Genomic DNA, 25,628 nt, shown 5'->3' with positions numbered 1-25,628 from the left:
GGGTGGAGCTGGGGGTCCCAGGGGTGGATGTGGGGGTCCCAAGGCCGCTCTGGGCGCAGGGGGGGGTCCTGGGGTGGAGCTGGGGGTCCCAAGGCCGCTCTGGGGCGCAGGGGGGGGGTCCCGGGGTGGATGTGGGGGTCCCAAGGCCGCTCTGGGCGCAGGGGGGGGGTCCTGGAGTGGACTTGGGGGTCCCAAGGCCGCTCTGGGGCGCAGGGGGGGGGTCCTGGGGTGGATGTGGGGGTCCCAGGGTGGATGTGGGGGTCCCAAGGCCGCTCTGGGGCGCAGGGGGGGGGGGTCCTGGGGTGGAGCTGGGGGTCCCAAGGCCGCTCTGGGGCGCAGGGGGGGGGTCCCAGGGGTGGATGTGGGGGTCCCAAGGCCGCTCTGGGCGCAGGGGGGGGGTCCCGGGGTGGATGTGGGGGTCCCAAGGCCGCTCTGGGGCGCAGGGGGGGGGGGTCCTGGAGTGGACTTGGGGGTCCCAAGGCCGCTCTGGGCGCAGGGGGGGGGGTCCCAGGGTGGATGTGGGGGTCCCAAGGCCGCTCTGGGCACAGGGGGGGGGTCCCAGGGGTGGATCTGGGGGTCCCAGGGTGGATGTGGGGGTCCCAAGGCTGCTCTGGGGCGCAGGGGGGGGGTCCCAGGGTGGATGTGGGGGTCCCAAGGCCGCTCTGGGGCGCGGGGGGGGGTCCTGGGGTGGAGCTGGGGGTCCCAGGGTGGATGTGGGGGTCCCAGGGGTGGATGTGGGGGTCCCGGGGTGGATTTGGGGGTCCCAAGGCCGCTCTGGGCGCAGGGGGGGGGGTCCCAGGGTGGATGTGGGGGTCCCAAGGCCGCTCTGGGTGCAGGGGGGGGGTCCCACCCGCTGCTGGTGCCCTACGACACGCTGACGGCCAAGGAGAAGGCGCGGGACCGTGAGAAGGCCCAGGAGCTGCTCAAGTTCCTGCAGCTGCACGGATACGCCGTCACCCGGTGAGGGGGCACCCCCAAAACCCCCCCGGGACACCCCAAAATCCCCTCCAGGGGCGGCTGGAATCCCAGCGGGAACCTGGAGTGGGGGGGAGTCAGGGATGGGGGAGAGCGGGGGTGGGGAGGGGATTGGGGGTGCTGGGGAGGGGATTGGGGGTGCTGGGAGGGTCTGAAAAGACCAAAATCACCAGGGAGACCCCAAATTAGGATCCAGGGGTTGGGGCCCCCAAAATCCCTCCCAAAATCCCCCCAAAATCACCAGGGAGACCCCAAATTAGGATCCAGGGGTTGGGGGGGCCTCCAAAATCCCCCCCAAAATGCCCCCAAAATCACCAGGGAGACCCCAAACTAGGATCCAGGGGTTTGGGGCCCCCAAAATCCCTTCAAAAATCCCCCCAAAATCACCAGGGAGACCCCAAATTAGGATCCAGGTGTTGGGGGCCTCCAAAATCCCTCCCAAAATCCCCCCAAAATCACCAGGGAGACCCCAAATTCAGAGGGGATCGGGGAGTGGGGGAGTGCCAGGGGTCCAGGGGTTGGGGGCCTCCAAAATCCCCCCAAAATCCCCCCAAAATCACCAGGGAGACCCCAAATTCAGGGGGGATCGGGGAGTGGGGAGGTGCCAGGGGTCCAGGTATTGGGGGGCTCCAAAATCCCCTCAAAATCCCTGGGGAGACCCCAAATTCCAGGGGGATCAGGGAGTGGGGGGGTGCCAGGGGTCCAGGAGGGAGCCAGGTGTTGGGGGGACTCCAAAATCCCCCAAAATCCCTCCAAATCCCCCCAAAATCCCCCCAAACCCCCACAAAATCTGGGCGTGACCCCAAGACTTGCAGCACTCGGGGCTGGTGGGCACACAGGGAGCAGAGTGGGGGTCCCAGGGATTTGGGGAGAGTTTTGGGGGGTCGGGGGGGATTCGGGGAGGGGGTGCTGAGTTTTGGGGTCCCCCCCACCCCGTGGCAGGGGGCTCAAGGACATGGAGCTGGACACGTCGTCCATCGAGAAACGCTTCGCCTTCGGCTTCCTGCAGCAGCTGCTGCGCTGGATGGACATCGCCCAGGAGTTCATTGCACACCTGGGTGAGACCCCCAAACCCTGGGGGGCACCCCAAAACCCTGGGGGGCACCCCCAAATCCTGGGGGGCTCCTTCAGACCCCCCCCAAATCCCTGGGAGTCCCCCAAATCCTCTGGGAGTTCCCCCAGCCCTTGGATGGGCATTGCCCAGGAGTTCATTGCACACCTGGGTGAGACCCCAAAACCCTGGGGGACACCCCAAAACCCTGGGGGCCTCCCCCAAATCCTGGGGGGCACCTTCAGACCCCCCCCAAACCCCTGGGAGTTCCCCTAAATCCTCTGGGAGTTCCCTCAGCCCCTGGCTGGACATCACCCGGGAGTTCATTTTGGTGAGACCCCAAATCCTGGGGGACACCCCCAAATCCTGGGGGACCCCCCAATCCCATGGGACCCCCCGGATCCCCCCTGACCCCCTTTTTCCCCCAGAGGCCGTGGTCAGCAGCGGGAGGGTGGAGAAATCCCCCCACGAGCAGGAGATCAAGTTCTTCGCCAAGGTTGGGGGCACCCCAAAATCGGGGGGGGACGCCCCAAAATCGGGGAGGGGGCACCCCAAAATCGGGGGGAAGGCACCTCAGAAACCCTCAGAATGAGGGAGGATGGTGGGGGCAGGGTAGTTTTGGGGTCTCTGTGGGGTATTTGGGGTTCTTAGAGGTTTTGGGAGGTGTTTATGGGTTCTTTGGGGTTTCTGTGGGGTATTTGGGGTCTCTGTGGGTTATTTGAGGTCACTGTGGGGTATTTGGGGTCTCTGTGGGTTATTTGGGGTTTCTGTGGGGTATTTGGGGTTACTGTGGGGTATTTGAGGTCACTGTGGGTTATTTGGGGTTTCTGTGGGATATTTGGGATCTCTGTGGGTTATTTGGGGTTTCTGTGGGGTATTTGAGGTCACTGTGGGTTATTTGGGGTTTCTGTGGGATATTTGGGATCTCTGTGGGGTATTTGGGGTTTCTGTGGGATATTTGGGATCTCTGTGGGTTATTTGGGGTTTCTGTGGGGTATTTGAGGTCACTGTGGGGTATTTGGGGTCTCTGTGGGGTATTTGGGGTCTCTGAGGGGTATTTGGGGTCTCTGAGGGGTACCCGAGCCCCCCTGTGCGTTTTTGGGGTTCCCTGCGGGCTCTGGGGTGCCGCTGACGCCCCGGTGCCCCCAGATCCTGCTGCCCCTCATCAATCAGTACTTCCACAACCACTGCCTCTACTTCCTGTCCACCCCGGCCCAGGTGCTGGGCAGCGGCGGCCACGCCTCCAACAAGGAGAAGGAGATGATCACCAGGTGGGACCCCAAAATCCCACCCCAAAATCCCACCCCAAAACTACCCCAAAATCCCCCCCAAAATCCCCCCAAAACCCCCTAAAATCCCCCCCCAAAATCCAACCCCAAAACCCCAAAATCCCACCCCAAAATCCCCCTGAGCCCTAAATCCCAACCTCAACCTGTCCCCCAAAATCCCACCCCAAAATCCCCCTGAGCCCCAAATCCCAGCCTCAACCCGCCCCCCCCAAATCCCAACCCCAAAACCCCCCCAAAATCCCACCCCAAAATCCCCCTGAGCCCCAAATCCCAACCTCAACCCGCCCCCCAAAATCCCACCCCAAAACTACCCCAAAATCCCCCCCCAAATCCCCCCAAAACCCCCTAAAATCCCCCCCAAAACCCCCCAAAATCCCCCCCCAAAAACCCCCAAAATCCCCCAAAATCCCACCCCAAAACCTCCCTGAGCCCCAAATCCCAACCCCAAAATCCCCCCAAGCCCCCAAACCCACCCCCAGCACCCCCAAATTCCTGGTGTGGGATCCCCAGGGTTTGGGATTTTGGGGACCCCCCCGACCCCCCTTTGTGTCCCTCATTGGGGGTTTGGGGTTTTGGGGACCCCCCCTGACCCCCCTTGTGTCCCCCCCCAGCCTCTTCTGCAAACTGGCCGCGCTCGTCCGGCACCGCGTGTCCCTGTTCGGTGACTGGGGACACTGGGGACACTGGGAGGGCACTGGGGACACTGGGGGAACACCAAGGATACTGGGAGGGACACTGGGGGGACACTGGGGGGGACTGGGGGACACTGGGGGGACACCAAGGATACTGGGAGGGCATTGGGGACACTGGGGGGGACACTGGGGGGGATTGGGGGGACACCAAGGACACTGGGGACACTGGGGGACACTGAGGGGGGATTGGGGACAGTGGGGGGGACACTGAGGGGACACTTGGGGGGACACTGGGGACACACTGGGGGGTACTGGGGGACATTGTGGGATACCAGGGGGCACTGGAACACACTGGGGTGGACTGGGGAGGAACTGGGACACACTGGGGGACACTGGGACACACTGGGGGGGACTGGGGGGACACTGGGATGGACTGGGGGACACTGGGATCACACGGGGGCCAGCAGTGGCGCTGTCCCCCCAGCTGATGTCCCTGTCCCCCCTCCAGGGACGGACGCCCCGGCCGTGGTGAACTGCCTGCTCATCCTGGCACGGTCCCTGGACGCCAGGTGGGGACAGCGGGGACACCGCGGCTGTGTGTCCGTCCGTCCATGTGTCTGTGTGTCCCCAATGTCCCCAGTGTCCCCAATGTCCCCGTGTCCCCAGGACGGTGATGAAGTCGGGCCCCGAGATCGTCAAGGCCGGGCTGTGTCCCTGTGTCAGTGCCCATATCCCCAGTACCCCCAATGTCCCCAATGTCCCCAGTGTCCCCAGTCCCCCTGATGTCCCCAATGTCCCCAATGTCCCCAGGACGGTGATGAAGTCGGGCCCCGAGATCATCAAGGCCGGGCTGTGTCCCTGTGTCAGTGCCCATGTCCCCAGTGTCCCCAATGTCCTGGATGTCCCCAATGTCCCTGCTGTCCCCCGTGTCCCCAGGACGGTGATGAAGTCGGGCCCCGAGATCGTCAAGGCCGGGCTGTGTCCCCGTGTCAGTGCCCATGTCCCCGATATCCTGGATGTCCCCAATGTCCCTGATGTCCCCAATGTCCCCAATGTCCCCATGTCCCCAGGACGGTGATGAAGTCGGGCCCCGAGATCGTCAAGGCCGGGCTGTGTCCCCGTGTCAGTGCCCATGTCCCCGATATCCTGGATGTCCCCAGTGTCCCCAGTCCCCCTGATGTCCCCGCTGTCCCCAATGTCCCTGCTGTCCCCCATGTCCCCAGGACGGTGATGAAGTCGGGCCCCGAGATCGTCAAGGCCGGCCTGCGCTCGTTCTTCGAGTCGGCGGCCGAGGACATGGAGAAGTTGGGGGAGCAGCTGCGGCTGGGCCGGGGGACCCCGACCCGCGCCCCCACCAAGGGCGTGGCCCAGAATGTCACCTACACCTCGGTGGCACTGCTGCCCGTGCTCACCGCCCTCTTCGAGCACCTGGCACAGCACCAGTTCGGGGATGACGTCATCCGTGAGTGACAGGGGACAGCAGGGGGACAGGGGGACAGAGGGGGGACAGGGGGACAGTGGGGGGACAGGGGGACAGTGGGGGGACAGGGGGATAGCAGGGGGGACAGAGGGACAGCAGAGGGGAAAGGGGGACAGAGGGACAGAGCGGGGACAGCAGGGACAGGGGGACAGCAGGGGGGACCGGGGACACGTTGGGGTCTGGGGATGTGGTGGGGACGGGGGCTTGGGGACACAAGGACGTGTTGGGGACGTGTTGGGGACGTGTTGGGGTGTGGGTGGGGACGTGGTGGGGATAGGGGGACGGTAAAGGGAGGTGGGGACAGAGGACACGTTTGGGAGGGTCAGGGGCATGAGGACACAGCAGGGGGGACGTGGGGACACGCTGGGGACAGCTGGTGACACTGCTGTCCCCGCAGTGGACGACGTGCAGGTGTCCTGCTACCGCATCCTGTGCAGCATCTACAGCCTGGGCACCGCCCGCGGGCCCCTCGTGGACAGGTGAGGACCCCAAAAACCCCGGGGGGACCCCAAAAAACCCAGCAGGGACCCCAAAAATCCCGGGGGGACCCCAAAAAACCCAGCAGGGTCCCCAAAACCTCGGTGGGGACCCCAAAAACCCAGCAGGGACCCCAAAAACCCTGAGGGGACCCCAAAAAACCCATCAGGGACCCCAAAAACCCTGAGGGGACCCCAAAAAACCCATCAGGGACCCCAAAAACCCTGAGGGGACCCCAAAAAACCCAGCAGGGACCCCAAAAACCCCAGAAACAGACTGAGACTGGAGGGGCCACAAACCTAAAACTGTTTTGGGAGACCCACCCCAAAATGTGTGATGGGTTTGGGGTGGGGTCTGGGGGGTCCCTGTGTTAGGGGTCTCCGTGGGGTGACCCCTTGATGTCCCCCCAATGTCCCCTCGTGTCCCCACAGGGAGTGACCGTCCCTGGGTGAGTGCCTGGCCATGGCCATGGGGTGCCATGGGGTGTCCCTGAGGGTCCTTGGGGTGCCATGGGGTGTTTGTGGGGTGACCCCTGGATGTCCCCAATGTCCCCTCGTGTCCCCAATGTCCCCTCATGTCCCTGCAGGCAGAGGCTGGCCCTGGGTGAGTGCCTGGCCATGGCCATGGGGTGCCATGGGGTGTCCCTGAGGGTCCTTGGGGTGCCATGGGGTGTTTGTGGGGTGACCCCCTGATGTCCCCTGATGTCCCCCCGATGTCCCCTCGTGTCCCCACAGGCAGAGGCCGGCCTTGGGCGAGTGCCTGGCCCGCCTGGCCGCCGCCATGCCCGTGGCCTTCCTGGAGCCGCAGCTGAACCACCTGAACCCCAGCTCGGTGTACAGCACCAAGAGCGCCCGCGAGCGCGCCCGTGGGTGTCACCTCCGTGTCACCTCTGTCACCTGTGTCACCTGTGTGTCACCTGTGTCACCTGTGTCACCTCTGTGTCACCTCTGTCACCTCTGTGTCACCTGTGTCACCTCTGTCACCCCAGTGTCACCCGTGTCACCTGTGTCACCTCTGTCACCCCAGTGTCACCCCCGTGTCCTCCCACAGCCGCCTGCATCTCCCCACATCCCTCTGTGAGTGTGCCTGTGGGTGTCCCCCCGTGTCACCCCTGGATGTCCCCAACCCTGTCCCCCCCGTGTCCCCAGTGCTACGTCTCTCCTCGCAGGTGGAGGAGCTGTGTCCTGTCCCCTCTGGATGTCCCCTGCTCCTCTTGGGGTGTCTCCAACCCTGTCCCCGTGTCCCCAGTGCTGGGTCTCCCCTCCCGGGTCGAGGAGTTGTGTCCCTTTGGGATGTCCCCAACCCTGTCCCCATGTCCCCAACCCTGTCCCTGTGTCCCCAACCCTGTCCCCGTGTCCCCAGTGCTGGGTCTCCCCTCCCGGGTCGATTAGCTGTGTCCCCTTGGGATGTCTCCAACCCTGTCCTCATGTCCCCAGCCCTGCCCCCATGTCCCCAACCCTGTCCCCATGTCCCCAACCCTGTCCCCGTGTCCCCAGTGCTGGGTCTCCCCTCCCGGGTCGAGGAGCTGTGTCCCCTTGGGATGTCCCCAACCCTGTCCCCATGTCCCTAACCCTGTCCCCATGTCCCCAGTGCTGGGTCTCCCCTCCCGGCTCAAGGAGCTGTGTCCCCTTGGGATGTCCCCACCCCTGTCCCCGTGTCCCCAACCCTGTCCCCGTGTCCCCAGTGCTGGGTCTCCCCTCCCGGGTCGAGGAGCTGTGCCCGGACCTGCCGGACCTGGAGCGCCTCATGGGTGACATCGGCGGCCTGGCGGACTCGGGGGCGCGCTACACGGAGATGCCACACGTCATCGAGGTGACGCTGCCCATGCTGTGCCACTACCTGCCCCGCTGGTGGGAGCGCGGCCCCGACGCCGCCCCCCAGGGCCCCTGGGCCACCGAGGTCACCGGCCACCACCTCAACGCCCTGCTGGGCCACATCCTGCACATCGTGGTCAACAACCTGGGCATCGACGAGGCCTCCTGGATGAAGAGGCTGGCGGGTGAGGCTGCCCAGAGGGGCTGCTGGCCCTGGGTGGGTCCTGCAGGTCATTCTGGTGGCCCTGGGTGGCTCCTGTGGGTCATTGTGGTGGCCCTGGGCGGGTCCTGTGGGTCATTGTGGTGGCCCTGGGTGGGTGGCAGTGGTCCCAGGATGGTTCTGCTGGCCCTGGGTGGGTCCCGTGGGTCATTGTGGTGGCCCTGGGCGGGTGAGGGTGCCCAGAGGGGCTGCTGGCCCTGGGTGGGTCCTGTGGGTCATTGTGGTGGCCCTGGGTGGCTCCTGCGGGTCATTGTGGTGGCCCTGGGCGGGTGAGGCTGCCCAGAGGGGCTGCTGGCCCTGGGCGGGGTCTGCAGGTCATTCTGGTGGCCCTGGGTGGCTCCTGCGGGTCATTCTGGTGGCCCTGGGCGGGTGGCAGTGGTCCCAGGATGGTTCTGCTGGCCCTGGGCAGGTCCTGTGGGTCATTCTGGTGGCCCCAGGATGGTGCTGCTGGCCCTGGGCGGGTCCTGCAGGTCATTCTGGTGGCCCTGGGTGGCTCCTGTGGGTCATTGTGGTGGCCCTGGGTGGCTCCTGTGGGTCATTGTGGTGGCCCTGGGCGGGTGAGGCTGCCCAGAGGGGCTGCTGGCCCTGGGCGGGGTCTGCAGGTCATTGTGGTGGCCCTGGGTGGCTCCTGTGGGTCATTGTGGTGGCCCTGGGCAGGTCATGCAGGTCATTCTGATGGCCCTGGGCGGGGTCTGCAGGTCATTCTGGTGGTCCTGGGTGGGTTTCAGTAGTCCTAGGGGTGTTCTGGTGGCCCCGGGGCTCACAGTGGCTCTCCTTACCCATTGCAGTGTTCGCCCAGCCCATCGTGAGCAAGGCTGGAGCTGCCCCAGGGGTGTTTTGGTGGTCCCAGGGGTGTTTTGGTGGTCCCAGGGGTGTTCTGGTGGTCCCAGGGCTGTCCCAGGGGTGTTTTGGTGGTCCCAGGGCTGTCCCAGAGGTGTTTTGGGTGTCCCAGGGCTGTCCCAAAGGTGTTTTGGTGGTCCCAGGGCTGTCCTGGGGCTCACAGTGATCCCCCTGCCCATTGCAGTGTTCGCCCAGCCCATCGTCAGCAAGGCGCGGCCGGAGCTGTCCCAGGGGTGTTTTGGTGGCCCTGGGGCTGTTTTGGTGGTCCCAGGGCTGTCCCAGGGGTGTTTTGGTGGTCCCAGGGCTGTCCTGGGGCTCACAGTGATCCCCCTGCCCGTTGCAGTGTTCGCCCAGCCCATCGTCAGCAAGGCGCGGCCGGAGCTGCTGCGCTCGCACTTCATCCCCACGCTGGGGCGGCTGCGGAAGCGCGCGGGGAAGGTGGTGGCCGAGGAGGAGCAGCTGCGGCTCGAGGGCAAGGCCGAGGCCGAGGACGCCGAGCTGCTGATCCGGGACGAGTTCTCGGTGCTCTGCCGCGACCTCTACGCGCTCTACCCGCTGCTCATCCGCTACGTGGACAACAGCCGGTGAGGGCAGGCTGGGGACAGGGGCACGGGGGGCTGGGGACATGGCCACAGGGCTGGGGACACTGCCAGGGGGCTGGGGACACTGCCAGGGGGGCTGCTCTACCCGCTGCTGATCCGCTACGTGGACAACAGCCGGTGAGGACAGGGGGCACAGGGGGCTGGGGACACTGCCAGGGGGGCTGGGGGCAGTGCCAGGGGGGCTGGGGACAGTGCCACAGGGCTGGGGACACTGTCAGGGGGTTAGGGACAGTGCCAGGGGGGCTGGGGACACTGCCAGGGGCCTGGGGACATGGCCAGGGGGTTAGGGACAGTGCCAGGGGGCTGGGGACATGGCCAGGGAGTTAGGGACAATGCCAGGGGGACTGGGGACAGTGCTAGAGGGCTGGGGACATGGCCACAGGGCTGGGGACAATGCCAGGGGGGCTGGGGACACTGCCAGGGTGAGCCAGCCATGGTGGGCTGGGGACGCAGCTGTGGTGAGCCCACCGTAGTGGCCCTGGGGACATGGTGGCCTTGGAAACCCAACCACAGCGGCCATGGGGACCCAAGGGTGGTGGCCACGGGGGTGGTGACACCCCGGTGACATCCCTGTGTCCCCCGGTGTCCCCACAGGGCCAAGTGGCTGACGGAGCCCAACGAGGACGCGGAGGAGCTGTTCCGCATGGTGGGCGAGGTCTTCATCTACTGGTCCAAGTCTCACGTGAGTGGGGGTCCAGGGGGGGCACCGAGGGGTCCCAGGTGGCCTTTTGGGGGTCCCTGACCCCCTCTCCGTGTCCCCCCACCCCAGAACTTCAAGCGTGAGGAGCAGAACTTCGTGGTGCAGAACGAGATCAACAACATGTCCTTCCTGACGGCCGACAGCAAGAGCAAGATGGCCAAGGTGGGCTGGGGGCGACCCCAGACTGCCCCTCCCCCCGCCAGGACCCCCTGCCCACCTGACCCCCCCAGGGTCCATCCCACCCTACCCCCCCCAGAGCCCTGGAACCACCCCAAACCCACCTGGGAGCCCTAATTCACCCCAAATCCCACCTGGGACCCCTAATTGACCCCAAATCCCACCTCAAACCCCTAATTCACCCCAAATCTCACCCCAAATCCCACCTGGCACCCCAAATCCCACCTGGCACCCCAGATTCACCCCAAATCCCACCTCAACCCCCTAATTCACCCCAAATCCCGCCTCCAACCACTAATTCACCCCAAAACTCATCTTTGACCTCAGATTCACCCCCAAAACCACCTCAGTCCCCTAATTCACCCCAAAATCCCACCTGGTGGGCCCCAAAAACCCAACTCCAGGTGTTTCCACCCCACCCAACCCTCCTGGTACCCCTAAACCACCTCAAACCCCACCCTGGTACCCCAAAACCCACCCAGGACCCCAGACCCACCCAATCCCTGGGTGCCCCCGCAGTCCCCCCCAAAGCCCCCACCCTGCTGCCCCCAGCCCCGTTCCCACCCCGAATCCCCATCCCGGGGTCCTAACAGTGTCCCCAACCCTGTCCCCATGTCCCTAACGGTGTCCCCATGTCCCCAGTGCTGTCCCCATGTCCCTAACGGTGTCCCCATGTCCCCAGTGCTGTCCCCATGTCCCTAACGGTGTCCCCATGTCCCCAGTGCTGTCCCCATGTCCCCAATGGTGTCCCCATGTCCCTAACGGTGTCCCCATGTCCCTAACAGTGTCCCCATGTCCCTAACACTGTCCCCATGTCCCTAACGGTGTCCCAAGTGTCCCCAATGGTGTCCCCATGTCCCTAACAGTGTCCCAAGTGTCCCCAATGGTGTCCCCATGTCCCCAACACTGTCCCCATGTCCCTAACGGTGTCCCCATGTCCCTAACTCTCTCTCTTCTCTCCCCCTCGGCTGCGGGTGCTGCTCCCAGTCTGGAGATGGACAGGTTAGCGGGGAGGGGGCTGGGGGGGACAGGGGTCCCACAGGACCCCTCGGTGGGGTCACCACGGTTGGGACCCCCAAAACTCCTGCAGGGTCCTGTTCTGTGGGGCCACCACAGCTGGGACCCCCAAAACTCCTGCAGGGTCCTGTTCTGTGGGGCCACCACAGCTGGGACCCCCAAAATTCCTGCAGGGTCCTGTTCTGTGGGGTCACAACATCTGGGACCCCCAAAACTCCTGCAGGGTCCTGTTCTGTGGGGTCACAACATCTGGGACCCCCAAAACTCCTGCAGGGTCCTGTTCTGTGGGGCCACCACAGCTGGGACCCCCAAAACTCCTGCAGGGTCCTGTTCTGTGGGGCCACCACAGCTGGGACCCCCAAAACTCCTGCAGGGTCCTGTTCTGTGGGGCCACCACAGCTGGGACCCCCCAGGACCCCTCTGTGGGGTGACCTTGGCTGGGACCCCCCTGTCCTTATGGGGTTACTCCTGTCCCTGTGGTTGTGGGGTCACTGCTGACCCCGTGTCCCCATCCCTGTCCCCATCCCAGGGGGGTGGCTCGGAGCAGGAGCTGACACTGGTTATGGGGTCCCTGTCCCTGTCCCCACGCTGTCCCTGTCCCTGCAGGGCGGTGGCTCAGAGCAGGAGCTGACACTGGTTGTGGGGTCCCTGTCCCTGTCCCCATGCTGTCCCTGTCCCCACGCTGTCCCTGTCCCCACGCTGTCCCTGTCCCTGCAGGGCGGTGGCTCAGAGCAGGAGCTGACACTGGTTATGGGGTCCCTGTCCCCACGCTGTCCCTGTCCCCATCCCAGGGCGGTGGCTCAGAGCAGGAGCTGACACTGTGGTTATGGGGTCCCTGTCCCTGTCCCCACGCTGTCCCTGTCCCCTGCAGGGCGGTGGCTCAGAGCAGGAGCTGACACTGGTTATGGGGTCCCTGTCCCTGTCCCCTGCAGGGCGGTGGCTCGGAGCAGGAGCTGACACTGTGGTTATGGGGTCCCTGTCCCTGTCCCCACGCTGTCCCTGTCCCCATCCCAGGGTGGTGGCTCGGAGCAGGAGCTGACACTGGTTAAGGGGTCCCTGTCCCTGTCCCTGTCCCCACGCTGTCCCTGTCCCCACGCTGTCCCTGTCCCCATCCCAGGGTGGTGGCTCAGAGCAGGAGCTGACACTGGTTATGGGGTCCCTGTCCCTGTCCCCACGCTGTCCCTGTCCCCATCCCAGGGTGGTGGCTCAGAGCAGGAGCTGACACTGGTTAAGGGGTCCCTGTCCCTGTCCCTGTCCCCACGCTGTCCCTGTCCCTGCAGGGTGGTGGCTCGGAGCAGGAGCTGACACTGTGGTTTTGGGGTCCCTGTCCCCACGCTGTCCCTGTCCCTGCAGGACGGTGGCTCGGAGCAGGAGCTGACACTGGTTATGGGGTCCCTGTCCCCACGCTGTCCCTGTCCCCACGCTGTCCCTGTCCCTGCAGGGCGGTGGCTCGGAGCAGGAGCGCTCCAAGAAGCGGCGCCGTGGGGACAGGTACTCGGTGCACACCTCGCTCATCGTGGCCACGCTCAAGAAGATGCTGCCCATCGGCCTCAACATGTGCTCACCTGCTGACCAGGAGCTGATCGCGCTGGCCAAGGGCCGCTACGCCCTGGTGGGTGCCCGGGGACACCTGGGGACACCTGGGGACACCTGGGACCCACAGGTGTCCTCTGGGTTTAGGGACAGAACCCTGGAGTTGGGGACATGGCGCTGGCCAAGGGCCGCTGCGCCCTGGTGGGTGCCCGGGGACACCTGGGGACACCTGGGGACACCTGGGACCCACAGCTGTCCCCTGGGTTTAGGGACAGAACCCTGGAGTTGGGGACATGGTGCTGGCCAAGGGTGGACACTGTGCCCTGGTGGGTGCCCAGGGACACCTGGGGACACCCGGGACCCACAGGTGTCCCCTGGGTTTAGGGACAGAACCCTGGAGTTGGGGACATGGTGCTGGCCAAGGATGGACACTGCCCTGGTGGGTGGCTGAGGACACCCCCCATGGTTTTAGGGACACCCCCATGGCTTTGGGGACACCCCCAAGGGTTTGGGGACATCCCCAAGGGTTTGGGGACACCCCCAAGGGTTTGGGGACCCTTGCTGAGGTGTCCCCTGTTCCCTCCCCCTGCAGAAGGACACGGACGAGGAGGTTCGGGAGTTCCTGCACAACAACCTGCACCTGCAGGACAAGGTGAGCTGGCACGGCCCCTGTGTCACCTGTGTCCCCACCCAGTGTCACTGTGTCCTCGGTGTCATTGTGTCCTTGGTGTCATTGTGTCCCCAGTGTCACCTGTGTCTCCAGGAGCCCCCTGTGCCCCTCATTTCCCCAATGTCCCCAGTAAATGTCCTCAATGTCCCCAGATGGAGAACACGGGCTCGGCACGCTGGCAGATGGCCCCAGTGCTGTCCCCAATGTCCCCAATGTCCCCAGGTGGAGAACACGGGCTCGGCACGCTGGCAGATGGCCCCAGTGCTGTCCCCAATGTCCCCAATGTCCCCAGGTGGAGAACACGGGCTCAGCACGCTGGCAGATGGCCCTGGTGCTCGTGTCCCCAATGTCCCCAATGATGTCCCCAATGTCCCCAATGTCCCCAGGTGGAGAACACGGGCTCGGCACGCTGGCAGATGGCCCCGGTGCTGTCCCCAGTGGTGTCCCCAATGGTGTCCCCAATGTCCCCAGGTGGAGAACACGGGCTCGGCACGCTGGCAGATGGCCCCGGTGCTGTCCCCAGTGGTGTCCCCAATGGTGTCCCCAATGTCCCCAGGTGGAGAACACGGGCTCAGCACGCTGGCAGATGGCCCTGGTGCTGGTGTCCCCAATGTCCCCAATGCTGTCCCCAATGTCCCCAGGTGGAGAACACGGGCTCAGCACGCTGGCAGATGGCCCTGGTGCTCGTGTCCCCAATGCTGTCCCCAATGTCCCCAATGGTGTCCCCAATGTCCCCAATGTCCCCAGGTGGAGAACACGGGCTCAGCACGCTGGCAGATGGCCCTGGTGCTCGTGTCCCCAGTGCTGTCCCCAATGTCCCCAATGGTGTCCCCAATGTCCCCAATGTCCCCAGGTGGAGAACACGGGCTCAGCACGCTGGCAGATGGCCCTGGTGCTGGTGTCCCCAATGCTGTCCCCAATGTCCCCAGGTGGAGAACACGGGCTCAGCACGCTGGCAGATGGCCCTGGTGCGCCAGGCCGGGCGGGACGAGGACCCCGACAGCCCCGAGCAGGTGGTGCGCCGCGTGCAGGAGGTGTCGGCCGTGCTCTACCACCTGGAGCAGGTGCGGGGCTGGGGGTCCCGGGGGGTTTGGGGACCCCAGGTGACCCCAGGTGACCCCAGGTGTCCCCAGATGTCCCCCCTGCAGACGGAGCACCCCTACAAGTCCAAGAAGGCCGTGTGGCACAAGCTGTGGGTGCTCTGTGTCCTTTGGGTGCCCTGGGGGGTCTGGGGGGTTTGGGGGTACCCAGAGGGATTTGGGGGTGCCCAGGTGACCCCAGGTGACCCCAGGTGACCCCAGGTGTCCCCCCTGCAGACGGAGCACCCCTACAAGTCCAAGAAGGCCGTGTGGCACAAGCTCCTGTCCAAGCAGCGCCGCCGCGCCGTCGTCGCCTGCTTCCGCATGACCCCCCTGTACAACCTGCCCAGGTGGGCACTGGGGGGCACTGGGGGGGCACTGGGGGGCACTGGGACTGAGGGTGGGCACCCCAAGACACCCTCAGGGCAGTTGGGAATGTCCTTGGAGGCGTTTCAGCCCCGCTGGGTGACACCTGAGAGCCCCTGGGTGGCACCTGGCACCCTCCAGGTGCCATCTGGGAGCCCTGGGTGACACCTGGGAGCCCCTGGGTGACACCTGGCACCCACTGAGTGACACCTGGGACCCTGTGGGTGGCACCTGGGAGCCCCTGGGTGACACCTGGGAGCCTGGGTGACACCTGGGACCCTGTGGGTGACGCCTAGCACTCCCTGGGTGACACCTAGGAGCCCCTGGGTGGCACTTGGGAGCCCCTGGGTGGCACCTGGCACCCCCTGGGTGGCACCTGGCAGCCCCTGGGTGACACCTGGCACCCCCTTGGTGATACCTGACATGCCCTGGGTGACACCTGTGAACCCTGGATGGCACCTGGGAGCCGTGGGTGGCACCTGGGAGCCCTGGGTGACACCTGGCACCCCCTGGGTGGCACCTGGGACCCTCCAGGTGCCATCTGGGAGCCCTGGGTGGTACCTGGGAGCCCTGGGTGGCACCTGGCAGCCCCTGGGTGGCACCTGGGAGCCCTGGGTGGCACCTGGCAGCCCCTGGGTGGCACCTGGGAGCCCCTGGGTGACACCTGGCACCCCCTTGGTGATATCTGACATGCCCTGGGTGACACCTGTGAGCCCTGGGTGGCACCTGGCACCCCCTGGGTGGCACCTGGGAGCCGTGGGGGATTGGTGTGCCCCCAGGTGGGCCCAGGTGGTGGCAGGCAGGTGACAGCCGTGTCCCCAGGCACCGGGCCTGTAACATGTTCCTCGAGTCCTACCGGCTCTCGTGGCTGGCCCGGGAGCAGCCGCCCTTCGAGGACCGCATGATCGACGACCTGTCGGTGAGAGGGGACACCGGGGGTTTGGGGACATCCCCAGAGGGGTTTGGGGACAGTCCGGGGGGTTTGGGGACAGTCCAGGGGGGTTTGGGGACACACCCGGGGGGTTTGGGGACATCCCATGGGGTTTGGGGACAGTCCAGGGGGTTTGGGGACACACCCGGGGGGTTTGGGGACAGTCCAGGGGGTTTGGGGACACACCCAGGAGGTTTGGGGACATCCCCAGGGGGGTTTGGGGACAGTCCGGGGGGTTTGGGGACAGTCCAGGGGGTTTGGGGACATCCATTGGGGTTTGGGGACATTCCAGGAGGTTTGGGGACAGTCCAGGGGGTTTGGGGACACACCTGGGGGGTTTGGGGACAGTCCAGGGGGTTTGGAGACACACCCAGGGGGTTTGGGGACATTCCAGGAGGTTTGGGGACACACCCAGGGGGTTTGGGGACACACCCGGGAGGTTTGGGGACACACCCGGGGGGTTTGGGGACATTCCAGGAGGTTTGGGGACACACCCAGGAGGTTTGGGGACAGTCCAGGGGGTTTGGGGACACCCCAGGGGGGTTTGGGGACAGTCCAGAGGGTTTGGGGACATTCTGAGGGGTTTGGGGACATTCTGAGGGGTTTGGGGACACACCCAGGGGGTTTGGGGACACCCCAGGGGGTTTGGGGACACACCCAGGAGGTTTGGGGACAGTCCAGGGGGTTTGGGGACATTCTGAGGGGTTTGGGGACATTCTGAGGGGTTTGGGGACACACCCAGGGGGTTTGGGGACACCCCAGGGGGTTTGGGGACACACCCGGGGGGTTTGGGGCCACCCCAGGGGGTTTGGGGACACCCCGAGGCCCCCCTGACGCGGGGTTTGGGGTTGTGGGGACAGAAGTCGGGGCGGGAGGAGGAGGAGGAGGAGGAAGAGGCGGAGGCGCGGCCGGACCCGCTGCACCAGCTGATCCTGCACTTCAGCCGCACGGCGCTGACCGAGCAGAGGTGACCCCAAAGCCGGGGGGACCCCAAATCCCTGCGGGGACCCCGAACCCCTGAGGGGGCACCAAAGCCGGGGGGACCCCGAGTCCTGAGGGGACCCCGAATCACACCAGGGACCCCAAATCCCTGAGGGGATCCCGAATCACACCAGGGACCCCAAATCCCTGAGGGGAACCCAAATCACACCAGGGACCCCAAATCCCTGAGGGGAACCCAAATCACACCGGGGACACCAGATCCGGCAGGGGACCCCGAATCCTGAGGGGACCCCGAATCACACCAGGGACCCCAAATCCCTGAGGAGAACCCAAATCCTGCAGGGACCCCAAAGCCCGGGGGGACCCCGAATCCCTGTGGGGACCCCAAATCCCTGAGGGGAACCCAAATCCTGCAGGGTACCCCAAATCCCCGAGGGGACCCCAAATCCCACAGGGACCCCGAATCCCTGCAGGGTCCCCGAATCCCCGAGGGGACCCCAAATCACACCGGGGACCCCAAATCCCTGAGGGGGCACCAAATCCCTGCAGGGACCCCAAATCCCATGGGGACCCCAAAGCCCGAGGGGACCCCAAATCCCTGAGGGGAACCCAAACCCCTGCAGGGACCCCAAATCCCACAGGGACTCCAAATCCCACAGGGACCCCACATCCCGAGGGGACCCCAAATCCCTGCTCCAAATCACAGCAGGAACCCCAAATTGCACCAGAGACCCCAAATCACAGCGGGACTGGGATCCAGAAACCCCAAATCCCACTGGGAGAGACCCCAAATCCCACCCTGGGGGTGACCCAAATCCCACTGGTGGGGAACCCCAAAACCCCAGATCCCCCCAGCAGGACCCCAAATCCCCATAGAGGAGACCCCAGATCCCACCGTGGGCACCCCAAATCCGGGGTGGGGGGAGCTCGAACCCCCCAGGCTCACCTGGGTCCCCTTTTGGGGGGTCCGGGGTGTCCCCCCTGTCCCCAACCCGTGTCCCCCTCCCCACCCCCCGCAGCCACCTGGAGCAGGATCACCTGTACATGGCCTACGCCGGGATCATGGCCAAGGTGGGCACCCCAAAACCGGGGCACCCCAAAACTGGAGCACCCCAAAAACGGGGGGACCCCGAGGGCTGAGGGGCTCTGGGGTTGGGGGTCCCCGAGGGCATTTTTGGGGTGGGGTCCCCCAGGGATTTTGGGGGGAATTGGAGATGGGGAGGGTCCCTGGGTGGGAGGGGGGACCCCAAAGTTTGGGGGGGTCCCCAGAAGGCTGAGGGAGTTTGGGGTTCCCAAAGACTGCGGGGGTGCCAGGGGGATTTGGAGTTCCCCAGAGATTCTGGGGGGTCACAGGCATACTGGGGGGGTCCCCACGGATTTTGGGCCCCCCCAGGCTGTTTGGGGGGGCGGTTCCTCATTTGAGAACCCCTCCCCCCCCATTCCCCCAGAGCTGCCACATCGAGGAGGGGGAAGAGGAGGAGAAGGAGGAAGAGGAGAAGGAAGAGGAAGAAGCCGAGGATTCGTTTGAGGTGGGGAGGGGACCCCAAAAACCCCTGTGACCCCCCCTGACCCCTGTGACCCCGTGATGTCCCCAATGTCCCCAAGAGAAGATGGAGAAGCAGAAGCTGCTGTTACCCTAATGTCCCCTGTGACCCCAAATCCCTGTGACCCCCTGTGACCCCCGTGACCCCCCCTGACCCCTGTGACCCCCAATGTCCCCATGTCCCCAGGAGAAGGAGATGGAGAAGCAGAAGCTGCTGTTACCCACAATGTCCCCTGTAACCCCCAATCCCTGTGACCCCCCGTGACCCCCCCTGACCCCCGTGACCCCCCCTGACCCCCGTGACCCCCCCTGACCCCTGTGACCCCCAATGTCCCCAATGTCCCCAGGAGAAGGAGATGGAGAAGCAGAAGCTGCTGTGACCCCCAATGTCCCCTGTGACCCCCAATCCCTGTGACCCCCCGTGACCCCTCCTGACCCCTGTGACCCCTCCTGACCCCTGTGACCCCCCAATGTCCCCAGGAGAAGGAGATGGAGAAGCAGAAGCTGCTGTCGCAGCAGGCGCGGCTGCACACGCGGGGGGCGGCCGAGATGGTGCTGCAGATGATCAGCGCCTGCAAGGGTGAGTGACCGCTGAGTGACCGCTGAGTGACCGCTGAGTGACCCCTGAGTGACCCCTGAATGACCGCTGAGTGACCGCTGAGTGACCGCTGAGTGACTATGAGTGACCGCTGAGTGACCGCTGAGTGACCACTGAGTGACCAGAGTGACCCCTGAGTGACCACTGAGTGACCGCTGAGTGACCGCTGAGTGACCACTGAGTGACCGCTGAGTGACCGCTGAGTGACCTCTGAGTGACCCTGAGTGACCACTGAGTGACCCTTTGGTGACCCTTTGGTGACCCTGAGTGACCTCGTGGTGACCCCGAGTGACCCTGAGTGACCCTGGGTGACCGCTGAGTGACCACTGAGTCCTGAGTGACCCTGAGTGTCCCCTGAGTGACCCCTAAGTGACCATGAGTGGCCCTTTGGTGACCCTGAGTGACCCCATGGTGACCCCGGGTGACCCCATGTGACCCCGTGTGACCCTGAGTGACCCCGGGTGACCCCATGTGACCCCATGGTGACCCCGTGTGACCCCTGTGACCCGGTGTCCCCTCCCTGCCCAGGTGAGCGGGGGGCCATGGTCTCCTCCACCCTCAAGTTGGGCATCTCCATCCTCAACGGGGGCAACGCGGACGTGCAGCAGGTGGGTCACCCCCGTGTCACCCCCGTGTCACCTCCTGTGTCCCTCATGTCCCCACCTGTACCCTGTGTGTCACCCCCGTGTCCCCTCCTGTGTCCCCTCCTGTCCCCTGTGTCTCCACCTGTGTCCCCAATGTCCCCTGTGTCCCTCCATGTCCCCACCTGCCCCTCACCTGCCCCCAATGTCCCCAATGTCCCCTGCTGTCCCCTGTGTCCCTGTGTGTCCCCACTTGTCCCCATGTGTCCCTAGTGTACCCACCTGCCCCCAGTGTCCCCAGTGTCCCCAGTGTCCCCTGTGTCCCCAATGTCCCCCAATGTCCCTGCTGTCCCTGGTGTCCCCAGTGTCCCTGTGTGTCCCCAATGTCCCCCAATGTCCCCATGTCCCCGTGTGTCCCCGTGTCCCCGGTGTCCCCAACGTCCCCGCTGTCCCCAACGTCCCCGCTGTCCCCGTGTGTCCCCGTGTCCCCAGTGTCCCTGTGTGTCCCCGCTGTCCCCAGTGTCCCCAATGTCCCCGCTGTCCCCATGTCCCCGTGTGTCCCCGCTGTCCCCGTGTCCCCAACGTCCCCGCTGTCCCCAGTGTCCCCAACGTCCCCGCTGTCCCAGTGTCCCTGCTGTCCCCGGTGTCCCCGGTGTCCCCAACGTCCCCGGTGTCCCCAACGTCCCTGCTGTCCCCAGTGTCCCCGCTGTCCCCGGTGTCCCCGGTGTCCCCAACGTCCCCGCTGTCCCCGTGTCCCCAACGTCCCCGCTGTCCCCAGTGTCCCCAACGTCCCCGCTGTCCCAGTGTCCCCGCTGTCCCTGGTGTCCCCGGTGTCCCCAACGTCCCCGCTGTCCCCTGTCCCCACAGAAGATGCTGGAGTACCTCAAGTCCAAGCGCGAGGTCGGATTCTTCCAGAGCGTGCAGGCGCTGATGCAAACCTGCAGGTGGGGGACGGGGACCCCGGGGAAATGGGGTCACTCTGGGGGAATTGGGGTCACCCCAGGGGAATGGGGGTCACCCTGGGCGAATCGGGGACCCCCCGTGGGAATTGGGGTCACCCCGGGGGAACTGGGGTCATCCCGGGGGAACTGAGGTCATCCCGGGGGAACTGAGGTCATCCCGGGGGAATTGGGGTCACCCTGGGGGAATTGGGGACCCCCCGTGGGAACTGCGGTCATCCCGGGGGAACTGAGGTACCCCTGGGGAAATTGGAGACCCCTCATGGGAGTTGGGGTCACCCCAGGGAAATTGGGGACCCCCCCCTGTGGGAACTGGGGTCATCCCAGGGAAATTGGGAAACCCCCCCGTGGGAATTGGGGTCCCTCCGTGGGAATTGGGGTCCTCCCGTGGGAAGTGGGGTCCCTGTGCCACCGTTGGGGTCCCCCCTGGGATATTAGGGTCACTCCAATGGAACTGGGCTCCCCCCGTGGGAATTGGGGTCCCCCCCTGGGCTGTTGGGGTCCCCCAGAGCAGCAGCCCCCCCAGGCAGGGCTGTGCCTGTTCTGGGGTCCCCCTGATCCCCGTTTTTGGGGTGCCCCCCTGGGCTGTTGTGGTCCCCCAGAGCAGCAGCCCCCCCAGGCAGGGCTGTGCCGGTTCTGGGGTCCCCCTGAGCCCCGTTTTTGGGGTGCCCCCTCCCCACTCCCGCAGCGTGCTGGACCTGAACGCCTTCGAGCGGCAGAACAAGGCCGAGGGGCTGGGCATGGTCACCGAGGAGGGCACCAGTGAGTGGGGGGCCGGGACCCCCGCCGGGACCCCCGAGGGGTGGGGCAGGCTGGGACTGAGGGGGGGACCCCCACTCTGCACCCCGAAACCCCCGCGCTGCTCCGCCCCAGCCCCCGCTGAGATGTGGCTCCCTGACCCTGAAACACCCCAAAATCTAATGCCCCCCCCCCCAATTCCTGCCCTAATTCCCCCAAACCTCAACGCCCCCCACCCCCAATTCCCCCCAATTTCTCCCCTAAAACACCCCAAAATCTAATGCCCCCCAATTCCTACCCTAATTCCCCCAAACCTCAACGCCCCCCACCCCTAATTCCCCCCAATTTCTCCCCTAAAACACCCCAAAATCTAATGCCCCCCCCCTCCCCCAATTTCCCCCTTTGTTTGTCATCCCCTCAAAGCCTAAATCCCCCCTGGATCCCCTAAATCCCTCCTGAATCCCCAAATCCCCCCAGCCCTAATTCCCCCCACCCCAATTATCCCTGTGGATCCCAAATTTCCCCCCTGGATCCCCAAATTACCCCCCTGGATCCCCTAAATCCCCCAACCCTAATTCCCCCCCACCCCAATTATCCCTGTGGATCCCCAATTTCCCCCCTGGATCCCCTAAATCCCCCCTGGATCCCCTAAATCCCCCAACCCCAATTCCCCCTACCCCAATTATCCCTGTGGATCCCAAATTCCCCCCTGGATCCCCAAATTTCCCCCCTGGATCCCCTAAATCCCCCCTGGATCCCCTAAATCCCCCAACCCCAATTCCCCCTACCCCAAATCTTTCCCTGGATCCCCAAATTTTCCCCCTGGATCCCCTAACTCCCCCAACCCTAATTCCCCTTACCCCAAATCCCCCCTGGATCCCTAATTCTCCCCACCCTCCTAATTCCCCCCACCCCAAATCTTTGGATCCCCAATTTCCCCCCTGGACCCCCGAATTCCCCCCGGTGCCCCCCAAAACCCCGGTCCCCCCCCGCTCACTGTCTCTTCTCTCCCCCCGGCTCCGCTGGCAGTCATCAGCCGGGAGAACGGTAAATATGGGCGGGAAACGGGGGGCTGTAGGGTCACGGGGGGACTGGGGGGTGGGCTATAGGGCCACGGGGGCTCTGGGGTGGGCTATAGGGCCACGGGGGCTCTGGGGGCGTTATAGGGCTGGGGGGGACTGGGGGGTCTAGGGGACTTGGGCTGTGCAAGGTTATAGGGTTAGGGGGGCTGTGGGGTGTGGGCTATAGGGCCACGGGGGCTCTGGGGGGGTCATAGGGCTGTGGGGTGGGTTATAGGGTTAGGGGGGCTGTGGGGTGGGTTATAGGGTTAGGGGAGCTGTGGGGTGGGTTATAGGGTTAGGGGGGCTGTGGGGTGGGTTATAGGGTTAGGGGAGCTGTGGGGTGGGTTATAGGGTTAGGGGGGCTGTGGGGTGGGTTATAGGGTTAGGGGAGCTGTGGGGTGGGTTATAGGGTTAGGGGGGCTGTGGGGTGGGATATAGGGCTGGGGGGGGCTGTGAGGTAGGTTATAGGGCTGGGGGGGCTGTGCAGGGTTATAGGGGTGGGGGGCTGTTATGGGATCTGGGGGGCTGTAAGGGGGCTGGGGGGGACTTGGGGCTGGGGGCTATGGGGGATTTAGGGCTGGGGGCTATAGGGGATTATCAGGCCATAGGGGATTTGGGGCTGGGGGCTGTGGGGGATTATCAGGCCATAGGGGATTTGGGGCAGGTGGCTATGGGGGATTTGGGGCTGGGGGCTATGGGGGATTTGGGGCTGGGGGTCTCCTGGTGGTCTCAGGGGCCATCGGGGGCAGGGTTGGGGTCCCTAAAGGCTCCATGGGGCTGGGGGGGGCAGGAGGGTGGCCTGTCACCGTGTCCCTGCTTGTCCCCTGCGTGTCCCCTCCCTGCTAACCCCCCGCCATGCCGATGTCCCCACTGTCACCCTGCTTGTCCCCGTGCCAGCCCAGCATGTCCCTGTGCCACCCTGCTTGTCCCCGTGCCACTCTCTGGTGTCCCTGTGCCACCCTGCTTGTCCCCGTGCCACCTCGGATTGTCCCCGTGCCACTCTCTGGTGTCCCTGTGCCATCTCAGGGTGTCCCCGTGCCACCTCGGATTGTCCCCGTGCCACTCTCTGGTGTCCTGGTGCCATCTCGGTGTCCCTGTCACGCCAGAGTGTCCCTGTGCCACCTTGGATTGTCCCCGTGCCACTCTCTGGTGTCCCTGTCACGCCAGGGTGTCCCCGTGCCACTCTGTGGTGTCCCTATGTCATCTCAGGGTGTCCCCGTGCCACTCTGTGGTGTCCCTGTGCCATCTCAGGGTGTCCCCGTGCCACTCTGTGGTGTCCCTATGTCATCTCAGGGTGTCCCCGTGCCACTCTCTGGTGTCCCCGTGCCACTGGGGCGTGTCCCCGTGCCACCCATGCCCCCGGTGACCCCGCTGTCCCCGTGTCCCCCCCGTGTCCCCGCAGGGGAGAAGGTGATGTCGGATGATGAATTCACCCAGGACCTGTTCCGGCTGCTGCAGCTGCTCTGCGAGGGCCACAACAACGGTGGGGACACCTGGGGACACACCTGGGGACACCTGGGGACACACCTGGGGACATGAGGAGACACCTGGGGACACGAGGGGACACGGCTTGGGGGGCTCTGTGTGGGGAGGAGGGGGCTCGGGGGTCCCTGGGGCAGGAGGGGCCGGGGAGAGGGCGGTGACTCGGGGAGGGGGGGACACAGTGGGACCCAGGTGACCCCCAGGTGACCCCGGGGTGTCCCTGTCCCCCCAGACTTCCAGAACTACCTGCGGACGCAGACGGGGAACACGACCACCATCAACATCATCATCTGCACCGTGGATTACCTGCTGCGCCTGCAGGTGACACACACCTGGCCCCGGTGTCCCCAGTGTCCCCAGGTGCCTGTCCCCGTGTCCCCTCACTGTCCCCATGTCCCCAGGAGTCCATCAGTGACTTCTACTGGTACTACTCGGGCAAGGACGTCATCGACGAGCAGGGCAAGAGGAACTTCTCCAAGGCCATGGCCGTGGCCAAGCAGGTGTTCAACAGCCTCACCGAGTACATCCAGGTGAGACCCCCAAACTCACCTGGGACCCCCACACTCACCTGGGACCCCTAAACAAACCTGGGACCCCTAAACCCCCCTGGAACCCCCAAACCCCCCAAATCCCCCATGGCCGTGGCCAAGCAGGTGTTCAACAGCCTCACCGAGTACATCCAGGTGAGACCCCCGGGACCCCCAAACCTACCTGGGACCTCAAACCCACCTGGGACCCCCCCAAACTGCCCTGACACCCCCAAACCCACCTGGGACCCCCCTAAACCCCCCTAGAACCCCCAAATCCCCCATGGCCGTGGCCAAGCAGGCTCTCAGCAGCCTCCCCGAGTACATCCAGGTGAGACCCCCGAACACACCTGGGACCCCCAAACCTCCCCAGTGCTCCCAATGGCCCAGAGGCTCTCGGGGGTCCCTCCCAGTGGCCTGGTGGCTCTCAGGGGTCCCTCCCAGTGGCCTGGGGGCTCTGAGGGGTCCCTCCCAATGGCCTGGGGGCTCTGAGGGGTCCCTCCCAATGGCCTGGGGGCTCTCGGGGGTCCCTCCCAGTGGCCTGGGGGCTCTCGGGGGTCCCTCCCAGTGGCCCAGAGGCTCTCAGGGGTCCCTCCCAGTGGCCCAGGAGCTCTCAGAGGTTCCCCCCAGTGGCCCAGGGGCTCTCGGGGGTCCCTCCCAGTGTCCCCCTGTCCCCCCAGGGCCCCTGTACTGGGAACCAGCAGAGCCTGGCCCACAGCCGCCTCTGGGACGCCGTCGTCGGCTTCCTGCACGTCTTCGCACACATGATGAAGAAGCTGGCCCAGGTGGGCACTGGGAGGGCACTGGGAGGGCACTGGGAGGGCACTGGGATGTACTGGGAGCTACTGGGAGGTAACTGGGAGCTCTGGTGCGCAGGACTCGTCCCAGCTGGGGCTGCTGAAGGAGCTGCTGGACCTGCAGAAGGACATGGTGGTGATGCTGCTCTCCCTGCTTGAAGGTACACGGGGAGAGTCACCTGCGGTCCCTTGTGCCACCTGGGCTGTCCCCAAGTTCCCCAGGGTGTCCCTTGACACTCAAGCTGTCCCCTGATCACCCAGGAGGTGTCCCCTGACCACCCAAGGTGTCCCTTGACCATCCAAGCTGTCCCTTGACCACCAAAGGTGTCCCTTGATCACCCAAGGTATCCCTTGACCATCCAAGATGTCCCTTGACCACCAAAGGTGTCCCTTGACCACCCAAGGTGTCCCCTGTTCACCTAGGAGGTGTCCCCTGATTACCCAAGGTGTCCCTTGACCACCCAAGGTGTCCCTTGATCACCCAAGGTATCCCTTGACCATCCAAGATGTCCCTTGACCACCAAAGGTGTCCCTTGACCACCCAAGG

The 25,628-nt window shown here is 65.2% G+C and overlaps 1 protein-coding gene across 1 annotated transcript in view; it reads left to right on the top strand.

Moving 5' to 3' along the window:
* RYR1 (ryanodine receptor 1) overlaps window positions 1-25,628 on the top strand; it is a gene marked incomplete at both ends in the record, with an annotated part of 82,091 nt that overhangs the window by 48,906 nt on the left and 7,557 nt on the right. Inside the window, 34 exon segments of the mRNA XM_084224394.1 lie at window positions 837-960; window positions 1,918-2,033; window positions 2,455-2,522; window positions 3,176-3,297; window positions 3,927-3,976; window positions 4,456-4,516; window positions 5,171-5,409; window positions 5,825-5,906; window positions 6,639-6,773; window positions 7,521-7,825; window positions 7,828-7,892; window positions 7,894-7,903; window positions 9,122-9,362; window positions 9,975-10,062; window positions 10,150-10,242; window positions 11,245-11,259; window positions 12,716-12,886; window positions 13,400-13,459; window positions 14,407-14,541; window positions 14,794-14,906; window positions 15,745-15,841; window positions 16,714-16,820; window positions 17,815-17,866; window positions 18,244-18,324; window positions 18,819-18,918; window positions 19,465-19,544; window positions 20,385-20,461; window positions 21,165-21,238; window positions 22,244-22,261; window positions 23,678-23,758; window positions 23,990-24,078; window positions 24,159-24,287; window positions 24,965-25,069; window positions 25,161-25,242. Of these exon segments, the coding sequence (XP_084080520.1) occupies window positions 837-960; window positions 1,918-2,033; window positions 2,455-2,522; window positions 3,176-3,297; window positions 3,927-3,976; window positions 4,456-4,516; window positions 5,171-5,409; window positions 5,825-5,906; window positions 6,639-6,773; window positions 7,521-7,825; window positions 7,828-7,892; window positions 7,894-7,903; window positions 9,122-9,362; window positions 9,975-10,062; window positions 10,150-10,242; window positions 11,245-11,259; window positions 12,716-12,886; window positions 13,400-13,459; window positions 14,407-14,541; window positions 14,794-14,906; window positions 15,745-15,841; window positions 16,714-16,820; window positions 17,815-17,866; window positions 18,244-18,324; window positions 18,819-18,918; window positions 19,465-19,544; window positions 20,385-20,461; window positions 21,165-21,238; window positions 22,244-22,261; window positions 23,678-23,758; window positions 23,990-24,078; window positions 24,159-24,287; window positions 24,965-25,069; window positions 25,161-25,242 (3,465 nt within the window).

This window comes from Fringilla coelebs (assembly GCF_963513975.1).
Source record: "Fringilla coelebs genome assembly, chromosome: 37".
Lineage (NCBI taxonomy): Eukaryota > Metazoa > Chordata > Aves > Passeriformes > Fringillidae > Fringilla > Fringilla coelebs.
Note: the sequence above shows the minus strand (reverse complement) of the source record. Positions and strands in the feature narration are given on the sequence as shown.